This window comes from Tripterygium wilfordii, chromosome 20 (assembly GCF_013401445.1).
Source record: "Tripterygium wilfordii isolate XIE 37 chromosome 20, ASM1340144v1, whole genome shotgun sequence".
Lineage (NCBI taxonomy): Eukaryota > Viridiplantae > Streptophyta > Magnoliopsida > Celastrales > Celastraceae > Tripterygium > Tripterygium wilfordii.
The window spans coordinates 2111732-2132418 of record NC_052251.1 but is presented as its reverse complement, the minus strand read 5'-3'; the positions used below and the strand labels follow the sequence as shown (position 1 = coordinate 2132418).

Below are 20687 nucleotides of genomic sequence, written 5' to 3'. Positions count from 1 at the left end.
GCATATTTGTCCCATCACTAGTTTCCACTCTCATTTGTATTTTTGACTGAAACAGAGGAAGAGAAGAAGAACCACAGCTTAATTGTCTGGTCTTAGTCCGAGTAAGTCTAGAGACCGCGTTTGGTTGGTCCATGAAAACGCCTTCGATCTGCCGATAAATACGATTAATGCAATCTTCGTTGGCATTAAATGTGAGGGCCCAACAAACGCATCGCAGGCAGCTTTCTTTGATTTGTTCTTCTCCTCGTATTTCAGTATGGATGGTGTGTAGGATGGAAAAAATCGGTTTCTGGTCGAACAACAGCACGTGTTTATGAATTATTTATATGTCCGAACCTTAATCCAAATTGGATTTCGGACATATTTAATTGACCAAACCAGGATTGGTTTAAATCCGGACAAGTAAACCGAACAATAATCTAATCCAGGTTAGGATCTGAACAAGTAAAGCACTTGGATCCGGACCCAGTTTTAAATCCGACAAAAAATTGTGTTTGGATCGAATTTCGAACATATCACTTATGTTCAAACTTGATTTAATTCGAGTTAGATAAATTCAATCATTCAGGTTCAACAGAATTTTGCCGCCCTTAGATGTGCGGTGTGGGAGGTGATATATCATCTACAGCTACGACAGCATTTTCATGTGTGCGCGTGAATAAAGACATAAAGTACAAAGCACTGCAATTTCTATATTAAAGAACGGGACAGCAACCAAACAATGGACAAAATGGCATGTGGCCACCTTCATCTTTGTGTTCCCAAATTTCTTTTAAGATTTCAGAAGAATCTTTCAGCTATGCTCATTTGTTTCCTTATGTAATTGGAATCTTATTCTCTAGAAATTAGCCAGCAAAAGAAAATTCAAGTCGGCAGTGTTTATAAGAAAATCCAAGTCTTTTGAGTGACATTTACTTGGGCTAACTATTATGTGAGACGATAACAGGAAGAATAAAAGGTCGGAAACTGACAAATTCAAAACGGATAATATTGCTAATGTGAGTAAGACCGAAATTTTCAACAAATATGGTATAAAATATCAGATGCAACACAAATATACAAGTCAAAATGGCTTGGATAATTCAAGTGACATGGATTTATAAGAAAACCAAAGTCCTAGCCCTTTCTTGTGTATTAAGTGATACAACCTAGAAAGAAAGTCATGTCAACTCAATGTATCCACGAAAATCGATAAACCCAAGATGCACGAAAACCAATAAACTCAAGACGGACGATATCATTAATTAATCAAAAATGATAAAAATCTCAATAATAACCATCTCAGAAACATCCCAGCAATGTGTGACATGTATTCATTGGATGTGGTCTTCAATGAACCCCTTGCTATGATTTCACCACACTCAATGAATGACTGGGATCCCTAGCTTTGTTGTTGATTGATGTGAGTAGGGTTGGTATCTTCAAACAAGTATGGTACAAAATGTCACATGCAACACAGATATACAAGTCAAGAAGGCATTTTCTGTATTGATATAGAATCAAGAATTCTGCTCAAGTTCAACTATGTACAAATGACAATTATGGAGTACAAGGAGAACTTTGAAAAAAGCTTTCAAGGGAAGAAAGATAAATGTAATCAAATGAGAAACCCTTGAAAGTCAGTTTTGGTAGTGTTAAGTCAGTTAGCACTTTCCCTACTCCTCCCACAATGTTCATGTGGGCATCGTGGATGCTGTCATATATCGAATGTTTCACGGAAGAGGTAGAGAACAATAAAACCTCATCCACCTGCACATTGCGTGTAATCAACCTAGCTTTCATCATAACTGATAACACAAACCAGAAGCCTACTGCAGCAGTACTTCACCATCGTCATGCTGCAATTCCTTTAGTTTCCTTTTGGCATAGGCTGTGATGATGATAGTGGTTGCCACAGTTGCTAAGAACCCAACAATGTTGAAGAGGATTTGTGGGGCTGAAAGGGAGTGCTGGTCATGTGAAGCATCTGCCAGGGTCCATATGAGTATCCCACTACAATAAACGGAGACAATCATGAGAAAAGCATGAAGTCGAAGATAAATGCATAATCAGAGAACCATATAAACTAATCCATGGCCCAGACATTACATTATGGGATAACCAATATGCATAATCTGATGAGAAACAAGAATATAATAGGAAAGTGTTTTCAGCCAAATTTGACCGTTCATGCAGTTGAATGGCTTAGAAGGGTGAAGGAGGCCATTCATGAGCTTGTCCCCTCCATTAAAAAAAAACCCCACCCACCTGCATACCTTTCAGACCCTTTAGCAAAGTGAGAAACCAATAACAATGAAAAGCTATCATTGAGCTAGCAACTAAACCCAAAATTTTCTCCTTCAGGAAAACATGATGTTTTGGAAATTTTCTTTTAATTTCTTCCCTTGCAAACATGGGGGTCCAAGAAAAATAATAAAAATATCTCCAGGTCAATGGTTAACATACCTTAAAAATCTATATAATATGGAACCTTAAAGCATACAAGAAATTGAAGAATAAAACCGACTAACTGATGTGTTCGACAATATCTGGTGTAATTTAATAACAAAAATAGACTAAGTGGAGAAGATGGCAGATACATATTATGCATGTGCATGGAGTAGATCTCCATGAACATTTTAATTAGTCAGAATCCATTCCTAAGAGGGAAGGAATTCCCTTAAAAAGTTCTGGAAAAGAACCAGGAAGTCGGGATATGTAGGAAAACGAAGGTCACCTTCATTGTATCCCTAAAATGCATACAAGTACTCTCTATTTTTAGGCTGTTGTGAACCCTACAACACTCTAATTTTTTGTTATCAGTTCTGATTGAACTTTAGAGAACTCATTAATTGATCTGATGTTGGACTCAAAACCAGCAAAATCCAATAACTTTAACTAACACAAAATCGAGACTATCTATAATCAGATATCCATACAAGCAACATCTCAAGATCAACATACAATATTAAACATGGGTCAGGCAGGAGCAATGACAAGTGAAGTTTATGCGTATGTATATGTGAAGAGAGGTGAAGGCATATACAATGGAATCAAAATTCACACTTATTGATATATAATGATTAAAAAGAAAAATACACAGGAGAGAGAGTTGGAGAGGAAAAAGAATCCATACGTATACATGGCAAGAAATATTTCTGGTACCATTCCCACCAAGGACCCCAAGATATATGGACCGTACTTCACATTTGTTGCCACAGCGCAGTAATTATAAATAATATATGGAAATGGAGAAATCCTGATTAATGTCACTGCACGAAACTGATTAAACCAATTTCCTTCACCAGCTGCTCTTAAAATCGCAGCTCTCTTCGGATATTTCTCTAACCACCCCTGCATAAAAATAACAGCAAATTGCTATAGTAAATATAAAAAACAGTATTAAGAGCACAAGAGAGCGAGAGAGAGAGAGAGAGAGGGAGGGAGGAGAGGGGGCAGAACAGGATGGGGAGGAGGGATCCAATTAAGCAATGATGTAAAGTATAGCACAATGGTATTCGGTACGAACTTGAAGTTTATGGAGAAAGAGAGAGCCAATAAAATATGGTAGTGATACGCCTACAGCCACCCCTGCTATAATTAGCAGAAATCCAAAGCCATAACCAAATGTCATACCAGCCATCCACATAGAAGGTGAAGACGGTAAAAGTAGGGTGGGGAATAGTGCAATAGAGCCAAAGACCATAACTGCCAACACCGGAGTACAGAATGTTTTTCTCTCCCAATTTATGATCGGGATGATATCCTGCAAAATGTAAATCACTATTCCAGTCAGCTAGATAACCAATAAAGAATTCAAGCATCCTGCCAAAAGCACTAGTATTAATCCAACAGTATATTCTGAAATGCATAGCAAAGTCCTGACCAGAAGGCAGTTTGTATTGAGGATGCTTGTGATAGTACGGGAAGACTATATTAAATGTCCTGCCCACATTCCCATTACAATACCTTCTTCTTGGCCAAAATGAAATTGAAAACTACATCAGTGCCAAAATAGTATTTGAGTTACACCACTTGGTTTATTTTCTTGACAAGTTATGAAAGAATGAAGACTGCATTTCACTCAGCCGCCATCTCATTTGAGTCACACTTTCCTTCTATTTCTTATCAGGAACATAAAAGAGAAGGTATGTCAGACATGACAGAACCAGGATAATTCTATTTGAAGTCACTTGACACAATCAAGGACTAACAGAACATTTTAAGCACTCTGGCTATACCAAAGACGATTCTAGCAATACAACACTCGCATGAGCATGGCAATTCAACAAGCCTGAAAACGAAAACTTTAAAAACACCGATCACATGAAATTCAATGGCAGTAAAGGGAAGCAATACATTCCAAGATTTAAACCAACCACTAAATATGAGCAGGTGTAAAGTCAAACAAAACACTGAACACAAATATCAAGACCAATTGTAGAATAGCAACATCATGTACCTAATTACATTTCCCAGAGAGAGGAAATTAGCACATGACTTCACCCACATAAAAACACACAAAATTCAACCCAGATATCAAAGGTTCATGACAAAAATCTATCCATATCCATGTGCCGTGAGAAAAATATCAGAAAACTTGAAAAGATATGCACATGACAAAGTCTCACATGAATTCGAAACAACATCAGAAACCCCGGCAATCCATACACATGCGAAAACCCCCAAAAAAACATATAAATTCGTAGGAAAATCAATCCAATAATTATTTAAGAACATATTCAATGTAACGCCCTATCATATAACAATTCAATTACATTGATCACAAAAACTATCCCGATTCAAGCAAAAACGAACCTTATCCATGAAATAGGGCCCGACCCATTTGAGGAAAACACCAGCCAAAACCCCCAAACTCGCGAACAACAATACCAATTTCAGCCAATACCAAAGGAAACCCGGCCATTTGGAACCAGAAGACCCCTCCCCAACCTCATTAACACATCCTCCCTCTTCCACCTCGCTCCCTCCCCTCAATTTCACATAGTCCCCATTCCTTCTCTCATCTCCCTCCATTCTCAGCGTCAGCTCAGGCACTACCTCACCATCGCCATTATCGTCCTCCATATAAGTCATCGGACCTCAGAAACACAAAAGGCCGAAAGCAGCCCAAACCCTAATTTCCAGTTTGGACGCTGAGAAATCCGGAGAGAAAATGACGAGAAAGCATGCACAATAAAGGTTTGGACGATGAAATGTTTAGGCGATCAATGAAAGCAAAGCAAACATTGATTCTGCCATCAGCATTTGCGAAATCCAGAGTTTTAAACTTTGGAATCGTTTCTTTCGTGGCGGAGCACTGTATTACGTGGCGTATGGGAGTCGGTCAGGGGTCAAGGTGTTGAATATCTATTGGAGAGGTGGCAAGTGGGGACCTTGCCCCGTTGGGTTTTTGTCGTGACCGCACCGTCACGTTAGTCATCACCGAGTTTCGTACTCGCTATTTAATTTATTTTCTTGTTTAATTATTTTCGAACGTTTGTGTGCGCTACGCTGCTTACTGCTAGGGTGACAGCAACAGCATTGACATTGATGCTTATCGGGGGATATTATAGTCAATCGAGAATTACACGGGGTTGGGGCAAGTTGTGATGATATCCAATGAGAAAGAGACACGTTTGAAATAATGACCCCACAAGTCAGGAAATAATTAGGAAGCACGCCTAGTGGATTACAGCTATGATTTTAATCCTAATTTTGACACGAATATACTCCAGATATACTTGGGTATGCCATTTTGGGTTTAATTCATGTTGAGCAACTGCCAACAAAACTTACAAGGCTTGCCAAAGCACTAAATTGAGTTTTCTTCCTTCACTAAATTGTGTGAATAACTCTCTTTTTTAAAATCGATAACGATATGGTCTATATTCGGCCGGTTAGACATACGCGAATAGAAGACTTTCACTTGACGACAGGGGAAATTGGATCAAAACTCAAGGAGTAAAATATTACTCCTAATAGAAATTAAACTCAAAATCTCTAGAATCCACATGATTTGTCCCCAGAGAAATTCACCAATTAAGATATTGTAGACCCAAAGATGAATAATCCTGTCAACAAAGCTTACAAGGCTTGCTAAAACACTAAATTAATTCATGTTGAGTAATTGCCAACAAAACTTAAAAGGCTTGCTAAAGCACTAAATTGAGTTTTCTTCCTTCACTACATTGTGTGAATAATGTTATTTTTTTTTAAAAAAAAATCCATAACCATAACATACAAGTTTGTCTTTTGGATATGTAATATATGTCTAAACTTGGGCCGTCAAATCCACGCCCACAGAAGTTTCTCACTTGACAATAGAGTATATAAGTTGGGTCAAAGTTTAACGCATAAACACAAAGGTATTGTTCCCATTGAGAATCGAACTTAAAATCCACCGAATTCGTACGATTTGGCCTCCAAGAGATTCACGAATCAAACCTACACCCAAGTGTGGTTGTGTGAATAATACTCTCATAGTATGTTCTTATCAAAGTTAACACTCTTCGCTAATTTGCGAGATGTTTAATGGTTAAGTATGAACTCTGGAGCCAGACCAGGTCTAAACACTTGCACAGACTTTAAATCTTATATCAAGGTTGGCCCAAGGCGAGAGAACATTCCATCTAGATGTTTGAGTTTACATGTTTTGTCTGATCATTATTATATCCTGTGGCTTATCAAAAACAAATTGGCCCGAGTTGAGCGCATGCATGCTAAGGATGACAAGGCTTTTTTTTTAAAATATCATTGAGAAATATGCTTTTCATTGGAATCGAATCTAGAATATACATATATTTAACCCAGTCGATTGTTAACCGAGTCATCTCTCGTTAGTAATGATAAGGCTAACTTTTTTTTTTTTGAAATACCACAGCGAATTACGCTTATGGTTAGAATTAGGGGTCACCATTTAGCCTGCAGGCCTAGACCCGGCCCGGGTCCGAAATTACATCGGGCCTGGGCAGCCCGACCCTAGCCTCGGAAGGGCATGAGCTCCATTTATAGGGTCAGGCCAGGCTCGAAGCCCGACATCTCGGGCCAACTTTGGGCTGGCTTGAAGCCCAGCCCGAGGCCCGACCAATGACACCATATATTATTTTATATATATGTCTACTGTGTGTTACACACATTGTTTTGCATTTATATATGTGTGTGTATGTATATATATGTAAACTGTGTAATGCATATATATATATATATATACACACTGTGTGTGTATATGTCTAATGGAGACAATGTCTGCATGTATATGTATATGTGTGTGTATATATATCAAAAAAATAATAATAGTTAAGCCCATTGGCCCGAAGCCCAGCCTATTGGCCCGACTCATTTGGGCCCGGGCCCATTGTGCTTCTATTTTCGTCCCAAGCCCGGCCTGAAGCCCGAATGATAAATCTGGGCTTGAGCCTCATATTTTCGGGCCAGCCTGACCCGATGTCGACCTCAAATTGGAATCGAACTTTGGGCACACATATGCCTAACCTAATTGATTGTCAATCATACCAACGAGAGTTTGTATGATAAGGCTAATTTGAAGCATACTACTCTGGATTTGGGGGAGAGCCGGTGCACTATTGCATCGGCTAATAGCCTGTTCAATTTTTCAACCATTGGATTAAGATCGACAGATCCGACTGTCTATAAATTATGGATCCAATTGTGGGGCCTTTCTCCTTCAATTCTCATTGCCTTCAACTCCTTTGTCCAACAAGTTATCTTCTTTGATGACAACAGATGTGGATCTCTCAACTCCTTTGAATCTAAGGGCTTTTCCTGACAGTGTAAACAAATTTAAAGCAAAGAAAATCTTATCTCCACACTATTGGTTCCATCAATCCAAGATAACAAGATGAGGGTAGATTTGAAAAAGTGAGGAAAATCTAGTTTGAGATAAGGATTTGGGGTTTAGGTTAATCTGGTTCTAGAACTTCAAATTGAAGGTGATAGCTGACCCAAAATAGAGAAATAGATGAAATTCAAAACCCATAGCAGTAATCAAAGAAGCCCTAACAAACCCCACAACAAATAACACAAATTCACAACAAACCCAAGTACAATACGAAGAAGAGCATTCTCCACTCTAGTGCTTTCATCAATCGAAGATAACGAGAGTGATGAGGGTAGATTTGAAAGTTGAGGAGAGAGGAAAAGTGAGGTAGAGAAGAAAAAGTGAGGAGAGAGGAGTAGTAGAGAGAGTCGTAGAGAGAGTCAATTTTGTTCTAATCTCAAACTTCAAGAGTCAAGACCTAATTTTTTTGTCCTTTAACTTAAACCGTTTGATCTATATATGTTAATCCAACGGCTGAAAAATTGAACAGGTTATTAGCCAGTGCAATAGTGCACTGGCTCTCCCCCCAATCCTACTACTCTCATGCAATTGAATGAAATTCATATTTAATGAGCAGCGCATTGAAAGAAAATGACTCGGGAATACCTATTTGCAGCTATTGAATCCTAGCAAATTGTGAGACATTGTCTTCCAATCATTGGTCATCTGTAACTGATGTTTAGATGTGATCAGAGAACCCAAAGAATCAAATAATTAACTTGCCAAGTTGCCAACCAATATGTGCACTACAATATGAAATAATTGTTTAATATATTATTTTAAACTATACATAATAATAATAAGGGTATTTCAATAATTTAAGTATTATTCCATTATAATTTTTATTCTAACCATGACCAAGAAAATCAATAATACAAAGAAAATAATATGACAGTATGATCCAAACATTGGCAAGAAATGATGCTACGAGGAAAATAGCTTTCTTGACATCCTCTTTTCATTTTCTCCAAATTCACGAACCAACCGAGCACTAAAATGTAAAGACATGGCTCCAATGCCCTTACCTCTACTTGAAGGTTTTATTTTACATTACCCCCAAAACACCTCAGAATTTGCTTGTGTTTTTGTAAGTAAAGAAACTTTAATAATATGAAATTTTCAACTACAAAACATAACTCCAAAAGAACAAAATTCAAGTTGATCTGGCAACTAGGTTTCCTCTTAAATCTCTTCATCAATACTCAGCAAACTGCTCTACACCCTGGCATATCCTCCTCTGAAACAGGTGCAGCCCTAAGAATTGGATTTCTTTCAAAGAAATTGACAGGCTTCAGACTAAAACCTGATGAAACACTTGGCATTATTGGGAAATCCTCTTGACATGGTATGTGATGGAAACCCAGTGTGTACCATACCACTATGTCTTTATTCTCAATTGGCCGATTCCTGTCAAAATTAAACATAAACATGTATGAATATGAAGTATATCGATCGTTAGATGTTAACATCGCGAGTCTCTCGATTGAAAGAATTTCATCCACAGTCAACTCGACCACCGTCAGAACAAACTATATATAGATACATACCTTTTAGACCATACTTCTAGTGTGTCTTCTCCCTTGCTTTGATAAGTATAAAGCCCTCCAGCCCATAATTCGCTCTTGTTGTAATGTGTCACCCATATCTATAAAATGTAAAATTAACAACATAAGAAATTTGGAAAACATGATAAAGATCTCAATAATTGATATTGATATCCCAGTTATATACCTGATTATTTGTGAAGGCGCCTCTCAATTGTGGAGAATCGTCATGATCAAGCAAGCTAGCAGCAGTTCCACCAGGAACGACTCGATAACCAGTCGGATTTCCTAACCTAGACGTCCTCTTCGGATTAATTACATGAAACTCGTAGGGATCATACAAGCTAATCTTAATACGTGCATCGTCCTCAGTCTTAGCTACATGTCTCTTAGGCTTCAAGTAACTTTTCCTAGGTGCTCGCTTACTCTCTTCCTTCACTAAATTAACCTTCACGAATGTATTATCAGAGCCATCAACATCCATGTCTAGGTAGAATGTTATGAAGTGATCGTGTACCACACCGATAACATTTTCGGACACAAGGATTCCTGACATGTCTTCTGGATTTGGAATTTGAGTTGCATTGGAGTATGGAACTCCTTTTACCATCAACATCCCTGTAAGAGTCGCCTGAAAAATCGTAACAGAAGAATCTATCTGTCAATGACTAAAAGTACAATCTAGACTACGAAATATTAATAAATTGAGTACATGAACACTACCTTTATATGGACTAAACCGTCTGTTTGGAACTCCCAATCCAAGATGTAATCATAGTTACCAACTGATGCTATCGTTCGAGCCACAAGTGTTACCTTAGTCCTTGCTTCTCTAATCTGTTCAACATTTTCAATGAAAAACAACCATTTTGGTGATTTACTTATGAAAATCAAATTGTTTGATCAACTTAACATTGAACATGTTACGAATCCCAGTATTTCTTTCTCAGCTATCACAAATGCTAAGATAGACACATATGTTCATGTAGAATCGTAGGTTCACATACCCCACATGATCCATATACAGTGGCAAACCCAAGAATTGAGATCATTGGGGCACAACAAAGTGGCGTGGGGTCAAGTGTCCCTAATTTTTTTTTGTTATTATGTCATGGATTCACGAATATATAGATAATAAATGTAAAAATACATTAATAATACTTAGCGAGCTAAGTGAGCTTTTTTGGGCCACAATAGAGTTGGGTTTAGAACTACTGGGTCAAAGTAGGGTGTGTGAGCTGAGTTGGCTTTTTTGGGTGTGTTTTTTTTATTGGGGGCTATACATCAACCCATATTAGGGTTAGTGAAAAATTTGTTGGATCACGTTATAGAGTGTGTCCGACATGAAACCATGTGTTTAACTAGAATAAAAAAAATATTGAGATTCATAAGACTGTTAACATACCTCGGGTCCCCTAACGGGGTTTTCTGAGTGCCTCCAACTAGCATCGCCAGCGTAACGCTCAAACACACAAATCATGTTTGGCATGACATAGGGCTTCCCATCCGACGACGTAAAGACCCCATCCATGTAGTATGAATGTCTAGGACAATCATTTAGGGGTACTAATGACATTGCCGTTGATCCTAACCCGAACTCACCGGCATCCAGGTACGATCGGTAATACCAAGCGTCGTCGACGTCCATATAGGGCACAACCATTTCTGACGTGAAACTTTTGTACATCACACTCCTTGGCTCGCCAGTCTCCGAGTCACGAATCGTGGCTCGTGAAACTATCATCCCGGCTCGTTGGTCTGCCTTGAGGTGAAACTCCCAATTTGCCCATTTCACTATATGTCCGTCTTCAATGATGAAACTCGGCCCTTCTGGCTGCTCTATTGATATGGGCTTTAATGGCCTCATCTTTAACGGGTTGTTTTTGTAGGCCGAATAGTGGTACTCGGTATTGTCGCCGCTGGCGATCGGAATATCCCTTCCGGTGTTGACAAATTTAATGACTTCTTTCTTGTCAACATCGATTGTTACGGTGATTCCTTCAATGGGCCTCATGTAGAAATTTGTCGTGTCTTTGCCGGAAAAGCATTGAATCTTGACGACCCTCCGTTTTTCCTCTTCTGGCCCAAACCAACCGGGCGAGAGCGTACGGCACTCCGCGTCAGCCATCTTGACTCCGCGTGCGGTGATGGCTTTGACAAGGTCATCGTAAGCGTAGGCCACCTCCAATGCAACCTGAATGTCGATCATCGTCAACATCGGATAACCCGGACCCGAATAAATCTCATGACTCGCAACCCGGTTCATATCCAGATTCACCACGAACTCATGAACCCTCCCATCTAACAACGCAATCACAAAGGCCTCCCTTGGTGGGAGTGGATCACCTTTTTGCCAACCCAAGACCCGGTTCTTGTCGGGTTCTTGGAGCGACAAAGAGTTAATTAATGGGCTGCTGGTGGATTTGAAGCCTCGATAGGATGAGAGAATGGATCGGGTCTTTTCGATTTCGAGTAAGGTAAGTGGGTCTAGTGGATGATTAGGGGTGTCTTTGGAGTGATCTTTGGGTTCATGGATAAGGGTCTTCAAAATGGAGCCTGATTCACCATGGATCGGGTTCTTGGAGGTAGAAGATTTAACGTAGTTCTTGGTTAAAGAGTACCTTGAATGTACAAAGAAAAGTAACGCTATTAGTGCAATGAAGCCGCATTGAAACCCAGTGACGCAACGACGTGATTGTGCACCAACACCTCTCATTGTTGAACAGTGAAGAATTCATTCATGGTGTACGTATAGGCTTGATTTATATATATACACCATGGTTAACAACCAGAATGGTTATCTTCACCTACTACTATTGCGACACATCATTTTTGCGTAAGTAAGGGCATATTGGTAATATCATTCGAGATCACAATTCCCAAAAATGGATGATATCTTCACAATTCACAAGGTAAGGTGTTTTTTGGTTGTCATCTTCCTATACATGTCCAAAAATAACTAATCAACCAATTATCCCTTGATTTATTCCTAATAATGCAATTGAAAATGTGATATATTGTATAAGGGCTATAAGCAAAGTAATTTTCTTTCTAAAGTTTCTTCCTTTTAAGTCAAATTTTAATAAGAAAGATTTTATTTGCACACCAAGATCTATGATCTTTACACCAACAATTTTTACATCTATATCCACCGTTTAATGACACTAAATAAACAATTTGACAAAAACTATGATAGGGTGATCTCCGTGTATTTACGTGAATATGCCAAGCACTCTGTTAACCAAACCAAATTAATATAGATTATATAAAACAAAAATCAATTTATGACCCCCTCTTAATCAACCAGTCGATTTTATATAAAGCAGAAGGTTGTGTAATTAACCCAGAAAATCAGATTATATAACTAGAGATCAAACCAGATTACAGATTTAGAATCCAAAAGTTTAATCGCTTTAAGATTGTTTGAGATTTTATTCACTCAAAAACTACTGTATTCAAATTCCTAAAAAAAGTACCTCTATGCCATGATCATTATTTTCAATATTGATAATGGTGTTTCCGTGTTGCTGGAGCTCATATGTACTTCTAATCTCGTTCTTGGACTCATTATCTTTCATCTTTTATAGTATCCCAATGATTTTCCTCACTATTGAATTGAAACATTTTATAAGTTACGTCTAGACTTATAACTTTCTAATTGCACATGTTTAAATTTTTTTTTTCATTTAAAGACATATTAGGTATTTCATATAGGGATATATAAGTAAATAAAAAAAATTAATAAATCACTCTTTTAAATAATCACGTGACATTCGTGAGCCAACTAATGCGGAATATGGGGACGAGGCTAACAATGTCATATTGGGTTTTCATGAAACTTATTGGGCCGGGCTTCTTTTTTAGTTGAGACAAATTTGTATCAAAGGTTTTGGACTTATTGGGCTGAACATCCTTTATGGGTATGGTAATACTTAATTACTTATTGGGCTGGACTTGTGACTAGAACATGTTCTTGTTATGAGCTCCATAATCCAAAATTATATGTGTCCATAATTTTGGTATCTATAATTGTCTATAATTTAGGTGGCATATTAATTCTAAATGGTCACCACACTTTTCTCTATGCTACCTAGTTATGGTCCCCACATTTTTTCCGTGCCACCTAGTTATGGACACATTATGGATGTAGTGCTTCCGCTCCATAATTGGTGCTGTTCCATATTATCATATCATGACAATTGAAGATAAAGCTTATAAAATTGTAAGATAAATAACAAACTTATAAGGATTGTGATGAAACGGTTTGTTTGTAAATTTCTTAATCTGTTTTGTACAAAAAGCACAAATCCTATTTGTAAACCAAATTAGACATTTACAAGTATGATATAGAATAAATAAATTTGGAAATATAATAATAATAATAATAATTGCATAAATTGTGATATAATGAATCAAGAAGTTCTTGGGGTGGGGCGGCATGGGCGGCCGCCCAGCGCTCTTAAATCACAGGACCTTGTATTTTTGAAAAGAATACTAGTTTTATATAAGTTTTAAAGTTATTTAATAACATGTGACATTTACTAGAGGATCCTTTTTAAGAATTTGCTTAGGGCCTCCAATACTCAGGTACGCCACTGAATGAACTATTTTGTGATGATAAAACTCTGTTCGGTTTGGATGATTAAATTTGTCTGACATTGATTAAATCAAGTAAGGACATAAATTATATGTTCGAAATTTGGGTCCAAACATAGAAATCTTCTTCGCTTTACTTGTTCGGATCATAACTCGAATTAAGTTATTGTCCGATTTACTTATCCAAATTTAAACAAATTTTCGGGTTTGATCAATTAACTATACATCTGAAATCCAATCTGGGTTAGGATTCAGACATGTAAATATTTCGTAAACATATGATGTTGTCCGACTCAGAATCGTTTTTTTTTTTTGCCGCCCCTTACTTTACCTACAAATAGTTTTTCTTTAATTTTATTTTTCTTTTGAATTTGTTTCGCATATTCATAGCCTTGAATTTGATTAGGGACCATAATTAATAATAATAAAATAAAAAAAGAGATAGAGAAGAAATCAGAAGGTTGTTTAGACTAATTAAGATTAAGGAGAATAATCAAAGCAGTTAAGACCAACAAAAAACTAATTAAAGAAAGGAGCGATCAACAAAGCCAAGGTGATCTGATGACTTACTGGTGTTTTGGCCTCATCTTCTCAAACAAACTGTTGCTCTCTTCCTTCATATATATTTTCCACTCTCTCCTAATTCTTCCCCAAACCTTATACTCCCATTCAGTGCCGGCGGCGGCCACCACCGAAGCACAGCTGTTAACGGAGGCTAAATAGTTCTTTTTTGATCCCAATGTCGCTCATAGACACCACACCTTCTACTCCGGGCAAGTTCAAATCCGAGAAATGTACACCCTACTCGGCTCACCCGTTCTATCGTAACCTTCGCTTCCAGTCATCTCTCTTGAAATTAACCGTATGGTCTTCGAGTTTTCTTGGTCTCATCCTCCTCTTCTTCCTCATCTCTTCTCCTCCATCTTCCCATCACCATGGCCGCCGCTCTACTGAAATCGACGTGGGAACTAAGTGGGAGACTAAGGTCCGTACATCTGCGGAAACCCGCGCACGCGCTGACGGTGGTAAGCCACTAAGAGTTCTTGTCACTGGTGCGGCAGGATTTGTGGGGACACATGTTGCCCTTGCACTCAAGCTACGGGGAGATGGCGTTGTAGGGCTTGATTCCTTCAACCACTACTACGACCCTGAACTGAAAATAGCGCGACAGAAGTTTCTGGCAAATGCAGGCGTTTGTGTGATTGAAGGAGATATAAACGATGAAAAGCTTCTCAAGAGGCTCTTCGATGTGGTGCATTTCACTCACGTTGTGCATTTGGCCGCGCAAGCCGGTGTCCGGTACGCAATGGAGAATCCGGGTTCGTATGTGAAAAGCAATGTTGCTGGGTTTGTGAATTTGCTTGAGGTGTGTAAGTCTGCGGATCCCCAGCCAGCGATTGTGTGGGCTTCTTCGAGCTCAGTATATGGTACTAATACTAAGGTGCCCTTCTCGGAGAAGGACCGTACTGATCATCCCGCGAGTTTATACGCGGCCACAAAGAAAGCCGGAGAGGCAATTGCACATACTTATAATCATATTTATGGCCTTTCAATTACTGGGTTGCGATTTTTTACTGTTTATGGACCTTGGGGAAGGCCAGATATGGCTTATTTCTTTTTCACAAAAGATATTTTGAAGGGAAAGGAGATAACCATCTACGAAACTTCCCGTGGGGAGAGTGTGGCCAGGGATTTCACCTACATTGATGATGTAGTGAAGGGTTGTTTGGCGGCATTGGATACGGCAAATAAGAGTACTGGGAGCGGGGGGAAGAAGAGGGGTCCAGCACAGTTGAGGATTTTCAATTTGGGGAATACTAAACCAGTGCCAGTTAGTAGGCTTGTGAGCATATTGGAGGAGCATTTAAAGGTGAATGCTAGGAAGAAGGTGCTGCCATTGCCAAGTAATGGGGATGTGGAGTTCACTCACGCCAATATAAGTTTGGCACAGACAGAGCTTGGTTATAGGCCCACGATTGATCTGGAGACGGGGATGAAGCAGTTTGTCTGGTGGTACCTCAATTATTACGACCGTTCTAGGAAAAACTAGTGTTCATGGTGAAGTATTTCAACATGATTTGTTAGAGATTTTTTGATCCATTTTTATGTTGATTAATACCCACTTCATTGACGTTAATATTTGCTGATTAGGTATGATACACACGGTACTGTCATGCATGGAGGAATTGGTTTATTCATTGATTAGCATAACCCTGCAGAACATATCCAACTTGTATCAAAAGAGGCATAGAAGGCTCTAATTTTCCACATGTTGCTTCTTTATTTCATTTTTAGGATCTTATCACTAGTCTAGGTTTTGTACAGCAAGTGGTTGATGGATCACAAAGATTTGCTGATTGTGAACCTTTTTTATTTATCATGAAGCTATCTTAATAAATTAGATGATATTACTTGTAGTAGTTGTATTACTTCTAAATTTGGCCCTTCTGCCTTTGATTTGAGCTAAGCTTTATGATGTTTATTTGGTCGGCTACGAAGTTTGGAGGTCAATGTGTTTATTTACATGGTTGTTTTTCTTCTGATGTATATATATGTTTGGTCATCTGTATAGTGACATATGCAGCATGTGATGCATTTATTCTAGAGACTTTTTTTTTCCACTCACTTGTTTCTATTTGGTAGGATTCGTTTTGGGTCATATGCATTGGTAGACCACGTGTTAGGTGTTTGGCAATGCTACCTTGAACTATGCCTTCTTACAAGACATTCGATGTAATTATGTTGTTAACCATTTGGAGAGTTCAATGACAACACATGTGAGAAGTGGTAGTACTTCATCATTCATTCTGTTTGCTTTATAACCTTTTTTAATTGCTGTGGATTTCAAGATTCTTGCTGATTTTTAAAGTTCATATTTTATTTGGCTGTCAATTCCTGAAAATAATTGAAATACTTTTACATTGTCACTGTGGTTCTTGTGGTGAATAAAACCCTCATTCTGAATCAGCATTCCACTTAATGATTTATGTCTGTAACAAGGCCACATTTGAAAATTGAATTATACTATATAGTGTTACCTAGAAATCGAATTACGGAGGAGAAACAAGGGTGTGGCAATTTTGTTTGAAGGGATAGTCTTGTAACAATGTTTTAAGAGATATACCTGTTAAATAAACTTTGCTATGAGGTGGCTTGCTTGAAGAATTTGTCTGGAATCAATGAATTAGCAGTTTAAATGTCTATCCTTATTGGTTGATTGTTGATAGAAACATTCTTTCCTTATGTTTGCATTCCAGGTTTCTTCTCATGTTTTGGATTGTTGACTACCTGGAATGCAACATGGATAGGATCATAAGTTCATAACCCTTTTTCGAACCATTTGATGTTTGGTTACAATATCTTTGGCAGTAAAAAAATCTCAACATTCGACTAAAGGAAATGAATTTTTGGTTTGGCTTTGTTTATTTTTCCCTGCTTAGCCTGGAATTTCTGGTCATCTATCTGCTTAGCAAAACATAGTGATCGTGTATCTACAATGCAACGTGGTTAGGTTCTAATCCATTTGAATCCTTGTTTTGCTTGGTTACAATGAGTTGAGATAGCAGTTTAGCAAAATTTATAGCATTTGCTAAGGAAATGACTCAATATATTTGTGAAGTGAAATGTTGTATTCATGTGTATTAAAACATAGTTTTTTAAGCAGAATGTCTTTCCTCTTTTTTTTGTTCTACTTTTCCTAAAGAGAACCTGAGTTTAAGATCTACTTTTGGGCCTGTTAGCTTCTATTCTCCATGTGTATATTTGGTAATTCATGGGCCTGAGCAATAGCCTGCAAATTAATACACATATCTACGCAATAACACTGCAATAAAAATTATAAAATACGTATATAGAGATTAGAGGAAAATTGACAATATCAGCGATTGATTGATCCTAGGAGATGGGATTGTTGTGAGATGGGGGTGCAAATAGGAGCGACAGAAATCAGCAATGAAAGGCGTCTTCTCGGCGCCCGGAGATTACGTATACTTCAAGTCTCAGGTCCTTCTGCACAAGATTCCTGTACGCTGCTTCTGAATTCTTAAAATTTTCTTATATATTTTCTCTCTTGATGTCTTTTGAAGCTTCTTTTCACAATTTCAAAACCGATGATCACTTTATTGAAGCTATGTAGCCTTTCTGTGCCAAGTCAATCTTGTGGAGGTGCAAAAATGAAATTATGGTTGGTGGGTTTGTAAATATAATTTCGGTTCGATGTTGATGTTTCATAATTGGACACTCTTTTTCAGTTTGCACTTGTTCCTGGGTATACTGATCTTGCTATTGACTGCCTTCAACTGAATTTCTCATGTTCTTAACCACCTTTATGTTTGATCTACCTTTATTTTTCATGCAACTTCACCCAAATATTTTGATCATTTGGGTGTCTCTAGTTGAACTTGACTTGGGGTTAATCTTATACCTTCATTTTTTGATTGTTCCACACCATAATCGATAATTGGTGATGTGTCTTTGTCAAATTTATTTATAACCAAAGCATTAACAAAAGACTGTTTCCAGTGGTTAGATTTTAGTTGGATTAATATCATTATCTATGGAAAATTTGCAGAAGATGACTTTGAATTCTAGAATTGGATGGAAGGGTCTTCCTGAACTTCAAGTCTATACTGCTTGAATGCAGTCTGAAATGTAGACCTTTTTGGGTTTTTGTCTACTCATACGTGGATGAATTCTTCTCTAGTTTAACATGTTTCATTGAAACGATGACGACAGTGTTACTCCAAATCCCTTTTGTAGAGCTTCTCATTTTCTCGTTCTTCTATCTTTTTTGAAGAATTTGAATTTCTTGTAGTCAATTTCAAATTCCAGTCTCTTCCCCCTGTTATTTATAAAATTATAATGCATGCCTACATATTTCACATATCCATTTCTTTATGTTTGGTTTTGATGGCAGGTTTTGATGAGTAGACTGATGATTCTGTACCTAACAGATACATCTTTATGGTACATTCCTGGGAGGCTTCCTCACATAAATTTTTGCTCAGCATCTCCAAGGAGGGTTAAATCATTGATGCTCTCAAACATATTTTTGGAGACGCAAAGTTTTGCCACTGCAATGCCATGGGCTCCCGTGTATGTAGCTCTCATTTTGATATGATTATTATGAGTTTAGACAATTAACTCACTGATATTTGTACTATTGCTTCAACTTCCGATTAACTTGTGTTACTTCTGTCGCTCATTGATAGATTTAGAATTACAACACGTATTTTGCTTTAGAAAATTTATATCATCTATTTCGTTGGATGGCAATGCCTTGTTAAGGAATGAATGGAAAGTTAAGTTGCGTGAGTAAATGTGCTGTAAATGAACTCTAATTAAAAAAACCATGAAAAGGAGCATAAATGTTCGATTTTGATTAGTATCTCTGTTTGAATTATATCTGTTATGTTTTTCTTCCTGAAAGTGTAGGAAGTCTTATGCAAGCATGTTTGAAATGGAGTAATTTATAATTCTTGATAATACTAGTGATTTAATCACTCTTCTGGATCCTGAATAGTTACTCCAGATATTTCATTAGGATGGAAAGTTGAAAATTATTTTTTATTAGAATCTTTATTGCCATGGTAGTTCGTCATGTTGGTCCCATATAATTCAACCAATTTAAATTCATATAAAATTTCACTGATACTGGTTCCACAATCTCTTTTAGTTTGAATTCGTTTAGTTTGCCCAATAAAGGTTAATTTAGATCAATTTCGTTTGGTCATGCAATTTAAATCATCTAAGTCAATTTGAGTTCCTCTTTTAGTTTGAATATTTTGTTTGTTCATCCTAAGCAGCGTGGTATAGTTGTAGCCTACTTCTTTGGACTTGAACCGGGGCGTGCCAATGTTCAAGTTGCTTCTCACGCTAATAATAATACTAATAAAAAGAACATAATGTATTAACAATAATGGATATAAAATATTCTAATTATACTTTTTAAATTTCTGTTGATTAGAAAAAATGGCTTGTACCACTCGTTGTCCATTTGATGGTGATATATTTCAATCTGAACTTCTTTGTGCTCTTTAATCTTTATCATTTAGTTGCAAATATGCCTTTTGCAACTGTTTGTTTATTAATTTATGTTATGAAAAGATCGGTATTGCATCATGCAGTGTTAGCAGGACACCTTCTTGTTTGCAGAAGCGATATGTCTTAACTGGAATTCGCGACGGTCCTCCTCATGAACCATTTATGGCAGATTCTGTTGACTTTGTTGTTTCTCAGATATAGTCGTTGCAAGCCTAAATTGCTTGTTCTTTTGAGCTATGTATCATCTCTTGAAGCAAAATAGCATTTAATAAATGTGACTTGTTTGAACATATACGGATGTGTTTTCAAAATTCTGTGTACATCTCTGTTTTCAGGCAAATTTTTGCTTTCAATAAAATTTTTGATGTCTTGATGCTTTCTATTGGGAAGTAATTTGATATTTTGGAAGCAGCGTAAGAGTATATCACATTTACTGTTGTAATACATGTTATGCTACAGCTTCGAGGTTGAATCCTTCTTCTACACCTAGTTTGGATACTTTGAAGATGCAATCTGTTGGTGAAGATGTGAATGTATAGTTCATGGTTTACTTGATTACTATCCTGAAATTTATTTCCTAAGATTGTGGCCTCAGCTGAATCTGATTTCTGCATTAAATAGTTCTTGTTGCTTGTAATTTCTTTGCTTATTTAGGTTTATACTGCCTTATTGCATGAGATGCTCTT

The 20687-nt window shown here is 37.5% G+C and overlaps 4 protein-coding genes across 5 annotated transcripts; 2 read left to right on the top strand and 2 right to left on the bottom strand.

Moving 5' to 3' along the window:
- Positions 1–1462: 1462 nt before the first annotated feature.
- LOC119987365 lies at positions 1463–5249 on the bottom strand. Its single transcript, XM_038832252.1, has 4 exons — positions 4798–5249; positions 3509–3745; positions 3116–3333; positions 1463–1992 (listed from the first exon to the last, which is right to left on the bottom strand). The coding sequence occupies exons 1-4, from the start codon at positions 5074–5076 to the stop codon at positions 1809–1811; spliced, it is 918 nt and encodes a 305-aa protein (XP_038688180.1). The 5' UTR covers positions 5077–5249; the 3' UTR covers positions 1463–1808.
- A 3440-nt stretch (positions 5250–8689) lies between these two features.
- On the bottom strand, positions 8690–12115 carry LOC119987324 (primary amine oxidase-like). The gene is made up of 5 exons (XM_038832200.1): positions 10769–12115; positions 10087–10200; positions 9551–9994; positions 9367–9464; positions 8690–9226 (listed from the first exon to the last, which is right to left on the bottom strand). The coding sequence occupies exons 1-5, from the start codon at positions 12077–12079 to the stop codon at positions 9022–9024; spliced, it is 2172 nt and encodes a 723-aa protein (XP_038688128.1). The 5' UTR covers positions 12080–12115; the 3' UTR covers positions 8690–9021.
- A 2376-nt stretch (positions 12116–14491) lies between these two features.
- LOC119986572 (UDP-glucuronate 4-epimerase 5-like) lies at positions 14492–16360 on the top strand. Its single transcript, XM_038831192.1, has 2 exons — positions 14492–16017; positions 16111–16360. The coding sequence occupies exon 1, from the start codon at positions 14699–14701 to the stop codon at positions 16007–16009; it is 1311 nt and encodes a 436-aa protein (XP_038687120.1). The 5' UTR covers positions 14492–14698; the 3' UTR covers positions 16010–16017; positions 16111–16360.
- A 136-nt stretch (positions 16361–16496) lies between these two features.
- Positions 16497–20285, top strand: LOC119986573. Of its 2 annotated transcripts, none has more exons than XM_038831193.1 (4): positions 16497–16736; positions 17858–17982; positions 18912–19053; positions 20085–20285. In XM_038831193.1, coding segments are annotated over exons 1-4 (387 nt in total). In that variant the 5' UTR covers positions 16497–16734; the 3' UTR covers positions 20203–20285. The 2 variants fall into 2 exon arrangements, with proteins under 2 accessions (XP_038687121.1, XP_038687122.1); XM_038831194.1 differs by having other exon boundaries at positions 18875–19053.
- Positions 20286–20687: the final 402 nt, after the last annotated feature.